Here is a 7,607-nt window from a genome sequence, read left to right on the forward strand (position 1 = left end):
TCCTACAGACCACAAGATCATGACGTGAGCCAAAACCAAAAGTCAGATACTTAACTGACTGAGCCACCCAGATGCCCCTGCTTGTTTTTAATGATAATTGAGATGACTTGTTTTGACAGAAGTGGTTTGGCAAGTGAAAAAAGCCAATTTTTTCCAATCTTTAATTAAGAACAATAATGTGTATAAGAGTGTTTTGTTTTGTTTTGTTTTGATTGTATTCTTTTTTAAATTTCCAAACGCCAAAGCAGTCATCTGTGTATAATTTGTAGCTCTCCTCAAAAGCCATGCAGTAGCTCAGCCACCAGGGGGAGCCTGGAGAGACTTTTATAAAGTACCTGTGCAAATCCAGGGTATGGGGCTTTAAAAGTGTTTCAAAAATGTGGTTAAACCTGTCTTGCTGTGCAGTAGAATTCTTCTATCACAGACACACAGACTGGCAAAGCATTTGAGTTATTTTCTCTATAACACACAGTTTCAAAATTAAGTGGTGTTTCTATACTTGAAAATTAGAAAAAGTCCTTAAGCAGGAAAGAAAGGACAAAGAAAGGAATAAAGGAGCTAATGTCCAAAGATTAAAATGGCAGTCGCCATGAAGGTCGATTAAGTCAATACAAAATAAAATAGAGAATGATGGTGGTGGTTGTAGGCTGTGTCCTATGGAATAAAAGAACCATCCACTAAAAACAGTATTTTCTTCAAAGTCTGATGAACCACTCCAAAGGTCCCAAACCCTGAAAAGGCTCTTCCTTCCCAAAATCCCAACGTGGAATTGAAAATACAAACAGTGTTGGGGCGCTTGAGTGGCGCAGTCAATTAAGCATCCAACTCTTGATCTCAGCCCAGGTCATGATCTCACATTTCTTGAGTTCGAGCTCTGCATCAGGCTCTGCACTTATGGTGTGGAGCCTGCTTAGGATTCTGTCTCTCCCTCTCTCTGCCCCTTCCCTGCTTGTGCTCTCTCTCTCTCAAAATAAAGAAATAAACTTAAAAAAAAAAAAAGAAAAACAGTGTTAATATATATTAATATACACAGCACCTCATCAAGCTGTATTCTCATGATTTGTACACTTTACAGTATACCTCAGTAAAAGACAAACAAAACACAAAAGCTATAGATATATGTTGAAATTAAAGTTACTTTCCCTTTAGTGACCTTCTAATACAACACTTATTCTTAAAGGAAGAAATAAAATTAAAAAATAATGTCATTATCTGACCAGTTATTTTAATCACCATGCTCTTAACTTACTTAGAGACTGCAATAGCTTTAACTTGTATTTTTCCATCAGGCAGAGTAATAGGCTTCGTATACTTAAATGTATTGTTTTCACGATAACCGATTCTCTTCAGAAATTCAGGTTTGCTGCCATCCAGCGTATAATATATGTTGACATCTGGGGTGTCTGAAAAACCCAAAACAGGGTAACTGTAATTAACACTAAAGTAGCAAAGTCTCTGAATAATGTCCATGGGTCAGTTAATTAATGAGATTTTTTAATATATTATAAGAATGTGTAACAATAACAATAATTGAATTCTTTCTCTGTGCCAGGCAGTGTGCTTTATATGAATTAGTTCATTGCGTGTGTACAACCCTATATGACAGGTCCCACTTTATACCCACTTTATAGATGAGGAAACTGAGTCCCAGGGAGGGTAAGAAAGTCATTCAATAACAGCAGAGTTATGGTTTCACTTTGGCTACACTGGATCCATAGCCCATGCTCTTGAACCTCTTTGCTATTGTGCCACTCCAATAAGGCATCGATATAAATAGAGTGGGGCTCAGTTTTAAGACCACAACACCCATGTAGAAAGCAGAAGCTAAGTTTTTATTTTTTGAGCATTGCTTCAGAAATCCTGGTATTATATTTTATTTGGACTTGGTGAATGATTCCTACACTTCTTGGAAGAATTTTAAAGGTAATAAATTTACAGAATTCAAAGTTCAAAAGATCAAAAATGGTTGCTAAGAGAGGTGATCTCAAACGTTCTCATCACAAGAAAAAAAAATTGTAACTGTGTGGTGATGGATGATAACTAGTGACCAAAGTCCCTGCTCTCACAGAGCCTCTAGTTTATAAAAGACACACAAACAGTAAACAAACAAGTATATATGTGATATCAAGGGGTGGCTAAATCCAATGGAGTAAATAAAGCAGGGGATAAGGTCTCCTTAGCAAGTAGGCAAAGAGATGGGCGGAAGCATATTCCCGTATGTTTAAAAGACACCTATGTTTCCTTTCCTATAAAATGTCCTTTCCTATCTTTTGCCCACTTTTCTATTGGGTTATTATTCTTTTTGTTATTGAATTGTGCAACCTCTTTATTTATTGAACATTTTAAATATTAGGGAATTTGAATCCTCTATCATTCATATCATCATTTGTTAATAATCATCCCAAGTGCTATGGGCACATTTTTTAAAATTTGTATTTTGGGGGCACTTAGGTGGCTCAGGTGGACTCTCCACCTCAAGTGTCAGATTCTTGGCTCAGGTCATGACCTCATGGCTTGTGAGATCTAGCCCTTCACTGGGCTCTGCACTGATAGCACGGAGCCTGCTTGGGATTCTCTCCCTGTCTCTCTGTGCCTCCCCCACCCCCTCTCGCTCTGTCTCTCAAAATAAATAAATAAACTTAAAAAAAAAAACCTGCATTTTAGCTTGAGAATTTTAAACAATAATACTAGCTTTTAAGATAAAGAGAATTTAAAAAAAAATACTAGCTTTTAAGATGTAGGGGCGCCTGGGTGGCTCAGTCAGTTAAGCATCTGGCTTCTGCAGGCCATGATCTCCCAGTTCATGAGTTTGAGTCCCACATCGCGCTCTCCACTGACAGCTCAGAGCCTGGAGCCTCCTTTGGATTCTGTGTCTCCCTCTCTGCCCCACCCCTGCCCTCTCTTGCGTGTGCACACACACTCTGTCTGTTTCTCTCTCTCTCAAAAATAAACATTAAAGGGGCACCTGGGTGGCTCAGTCGGTTAAGCGTCTGACTTCAGCTCAGGTCATGATCTCATGGTTCATGAGTTTGAGCCCCACGTCAGGCTCTGTGCTGACAACTCAGAGCCTGGAGCCTGCTTTGGATTCTTGTCTCTCTCTCTCTGTCTGTCCCTCTCCCATTCATGCTCTATCTCTGTCTCTCACAGATAAATAAACATTAAAATTTTTAAATAAATAAATAAATAAACATTTAAAAAAGATAAAGGGAGATGTAGTATATTATAAAGTATTCTTAGTTGGAATTTGTCTAGGAAGTACAGGAGTCACCATAAAATATAGATAAGTAGTTTTGACACATTATTTATTGAAATATATAATTGGAACTTCAAAATCTTTTAAAGCAAGTATTTGCTCATATATTTTATCTATAAAACTTTCCCAGGGCACCCGGCTGGGTAAGAACATGGATCTCTTTTTTTGTTTGTTTGTTTGGTTTGTTGGGTTTTTTTTTTTTGATGTTTATTTTGAGAGAGAATGAGAGCACATAGTCATGAGTGAGGGCGTGGCAAAAAGAGAGAGGGAGAGAGAGAATCCCAAGGAGCCCCAGTATGTTACTCTTGATCTCAGGGTGGTGAGTTCAAGCCCCACATTGGGCACAGACATTACCTTAAAAAAAATAAAATAAAGGGGTGCCTGGTGTCTCAGTTGGTTGAGCATCTGACTTTTGATTTTGGCTCGAGTCATGATCCTAGGGTTGCGGGATCAAACCCCATGTTAAGCTCTGTGCTGAGCATGGTACCTGCTTAAGATTCTCTCTCTCTCCCTCTGCCCTTCTCCCCCACTCATGTGCTCTTTCTCTCTCAAATTAAAAACAAAGGTTTAATTTCTCCTTATGTTAATTTTATATATATATATATATATATACACACACACACACACACACACATACACATGTACAAATATATGTAGATATATATACGAGTACATGTATATACATTCCTGTCATTACCAGGAAATGTATTCACTGCTTTCTTTCTGTAATAATGTTAAGATTTATTTGGGCATTACTAATGTGCCAGACCCTGACACAGGGTCTAATGGCTGATAATATTCTCACTGTCTAACAATGAAAAAACGCAGACTCAGACTCAGAAAGGCTCAGTAATGTATCACTAGAAGTTGTCAAAGTCAGGATTTAATCTCCAATATGCCTGACTGCAAAACCTGTGTTAGTAGGTCAAATTTATTATCCCAGCAAAATAATAAGAATCCTAAGGAAGTCACTTAGGCTAATGTGAGTCAAGGCATTGCTGCAACTGTGTACTGAAACAAATGAAAGGTTGGTCAAAGCTAACCATTTTACTTATTTATTTTTAAATGTTTTTTATTTTGAGAGAGAGAGTGCACGCACGTGCAGGTAGGGGGAGGGGCAGAGAGAGAGAGGAGAGACAGAGAATCCCAAGCAGGCTCCACACTGCCAGCACAGAGCCTGATGTGGGGCTTGACCCCAATAACCATGAGATCATGACCTGAGCTGAAATCAAGAATCAGACGCTCAACCGACTGAGCCACCCAGATGCCTCAAAGCTAACCATTTTAATTTAAATATACACGACTCCATAAACCACCAAGTACAATGCTATTGCAAATTTTGGGACTTGTACAAAATCCCCAAGGTCCTAATTGTAGAAGGCACGCAAAGTGAGAAATCAACGAGATGAACATAAGAAATGTGGCAATGTTATTTTACGTAATTTCAAGTACATGTGATTCTTACCTGATTTCATTTCTAAAAGTGTATTGTTATCAATTTCATGGTTGGCTTTTCCAGGTGGAGGCACTCGCAGTGGTATGATCTGAGGGACACACACTGAACCAGCAGTCATTTTCCCTCCTTACATTAAAAAAAGGTGGATGAATATAAATTCCAATAGGCACCTACATTTGAATACAAAAGTCAAAGAGAAGCACTTGTTTAAATACAGCAAAACTACTAAAAACTAAAGAGAATACCACCTAAAAATATTATTTCGTTTTTAACTCAAACAATTATTGCTTCAGATGCATTTTTTCTGTTGAGGTCTCGTGTGGAATTTTAACTATCTAAATACTTACCTCACTTCTGGGAAAAGAGCACGAACAAATGGGATATAGGAATAGAATTATTGTACATGAACAAATTAAACGAATACAGTAGTCCCTCCCTTATCCATGGGGGAAATGTTCAAGACCCCCAGTGGATGCCTGAAACCATGAATAGTGCCAAACCCTGTATATACTGTTTTTCCCTATTTATACATACCTATGATAAAGTTTAATTTATAAATTAGCCACAGTAAGAGATTAACTACAGTAATAAAATAGAGCAATTACAACAACATACTGTAATAGGTTATGTGAATGTAGTCTCTCTCAAAATATCTTATTGTACTGTACTCACCTTTCTTGTGATGATGTGAGATGATAAAATGCCTACATGATGAGATGAAGTAAGGTGAGTGACTGAGGCACAGTGATGTAGCGTTAGGCTACTACTGACCTTCTAACATCAGGAAAAGGATCATCTGCGTCCACGCCCCAGTTGACTGCACGTAAGAGAAACCATGAAAAGCAAAACTGCAGATAAGGGGAGACTACGGTACATCAGAACAGAGACCATTACTCATGATCTGATCTGAGGCCCCCCTAGATCACTATCACCCTTTCCTGCCTCTTATTAATGTGCCACCTCTCCTGGATTCAGGGCAACTCATCACACAAGAGGAGCAGAGTAACTCTGTACGTGTCATGAAATGTTAATTTAGAGCCAACTCCCTTGGGAAAGCTCCACATTCAAGGCCCTACTGTTGTGGCCAAGTGGTTCTTGCATTTGAAAGCTGCAAAGAAATTTTAGAAGGATGGCAGAGTATCATGCCTCAGCTGAAAGGAAGCTGGAACAGATACAAACAGTGAGCAATGAACAAAAAGTCTCCCATTCTAGGGGCACCTGGGTGGTTCAGTTGGTTAAGGGTCTGACTCCTGATTTTGGCTCAGGTAATGATCTCACCATCAGTGAGATCAAGACCCAAGTGGTTAGCATAGAGCCTCATTGTGATTCTCTCTCTCCCTCTCTGCCTCTCTCCTGCTCACATTCTCTTTCTCTCTGTCTCTGTCTCTCTCTCAAAATAAATAAATAAAAAAAGTCTCCCACTCTATCTACTGTATAAACAGTTAAGTACAAGTATGGAGGCCTTACTGATCTTTTTCTGTGGGAGGGAGTATGATTCTTAATACATAAAGGATATACAGGGGAAAAATAACCGTCACCTTAATACAACAACCATTTACATCTCTGTGTCACCTTTTCAAATTTCAATAACTTTTTTTTTTTTGAGAAAGGGAGAGATGGAGGGGAGAGGGAGAGAGAGAGAGAGAGAGAGAGAAAGAGAGAGAGAGAGAGAGAAAGAGAGAGAGAGAGAGAGAGAGAGAGAGAGAGAGAGAGAGAATCTTAAGCAGGTTCCACGCTCAACACAGAACCCAGTGCTGGGCTTCATTCCATGACCCTGGGATCATGACCTGAGTGGATCATGACCTTTGGGACATTCAAGACTGAGCCACCCAGGCACCCCTTAAATTTCAGTGATTATGGATATATAGTCTCACTCAGTTATAATCTATATGTTCATTACATTTTTACAGTATACTTCTTGCACTCTCACTCTATTATTTACAGTTTTCCATATACTTATATAATCTTATCATTGTGTGGTTGGGAATTTAGGCTATTACTAGTTTCTTTTTAGCTTTGGTTGGTAATTGTAAATAATGCTGCCCTGAACAGCTTGTGGCTTGAATTTTGTCACAGACTATATTCCCAAAACTTGGATAAATAAATTTAAGAAGTGAAATTAATGCCTGGTTGGATAGTTCCAGGTCAAAGGCTACAAATGTAAATTGCAGATGCCGATTTTAGAGTAATATCCTCTACAGAAGGGTGGCTGGACTGGGGCAGGGGGGAGGGAGAAGGAGGGAAGAAGAAGGTGCCGTTTCTCATTTTTCCACTTAAGTAAGAGGCAATTAAAATTTAAAAAGTTGAAAATTTAGTCATATATAAAAAATATATTATATTATAAATATATATTTAATATATATATTATAAATATATATTAAATATATTATATTATAAATATGTATATTTATACATATAGGGGAAGGAATAACACGCGCAGCAAGTAGGAGCTACCCCTTGGGAGGCTGGGGCGGCCTGTGGGCCCCAAGCGAAGAGGATCAAGAAGTAGACCACCATGCTAGGCCCAAACAGCAGTGTAGGGTCAACAGCACCCCTCACCCATTAAATCCTTCCATCAAGACCGCCCCTTCGCCTCCCGGATCCGGAACCCCGTCCGGTCCCAGTCCCTGTCCATCAGGGGCAGATAGGGACGCCCGCTTCCTTTCGGCTGGAGTGAGGGAGGCCCTTCTCCTCCTGCTCCCTCTCTTCCTTCGACCACCAGAACCCGGACTGGGATCACCGAGGTACCGCCACTGTCCCCAGTCAGGCAGCCCACCTCTCACCACCTCTCGCCGTCTCCTCTGCTGCCTCCTGGGTTTCCACAGACGCTGCGAGCCGCGCCCCTCCCACTGAGAGCCGGGCAGGTGATTGGAGGACACCGACTTCCTAGCAACCAAC

General features: G+C 39.8%; 1 protein-coding gene across 10 annotated transcripts in view; it reads right to left on the reverse strand.

The window, feature by feature from the left end:
• Window positions 1–7,607, reverse strand: part of DZANK1 (double zinc ribbon and ankyrin repeat domains 1) — a 70,847-nt gene extending 63,240 nt beyond the window's left edge. For 6 of the 10 annotated variants that reach the window (XM_053200290.1, XM_027069507.2, XM_027069501.2 and 3 more), the window contains exons 1-3: window positions 5,382–7,220; window positions 4,719–4,879; window positions 1,250–1,403 (exon numbers count right to left, since the gene is read on the reverse strand). In XM_053200290.1, coding sequence (XP_053056265.1) covers window positions 1,250–1,403; window positions 4,719–4,827 — 263 coding nt within the window. In that variant the 5' untranslated portion in view covers window positions 4,828–4,879; window positions 5,382–7,220. Of the gene's footprint in view, window positions 1–1,249; window positions 1,404–4,718; window positions 4,880–5,381 lie in introns of all 10 variants that reach the window. The other 4 variants (XM_053200285.1, XM_053200286.1, XM_053200288.1 and 1 more) reach the window with 4 other exon arrangements.

The sequence above is a fragment of the Acinonyx jubatus genome, chromosome A3 (genome assembly GCF_027475565.1).
Source record: "Acinonyx jubatus isolate Ajub_Pintada_27869175 chromosome A3, VMU_Ajub_asm_v1.0, whole genome shotgun sequence".
NCBI classification, from domain to species: domain Eukaryota; kingdom Metazoa; phylum Chordata; class Mammalia; order Carnivora; family Felidae; genus Acinonyx; species Acinonyx jubatus.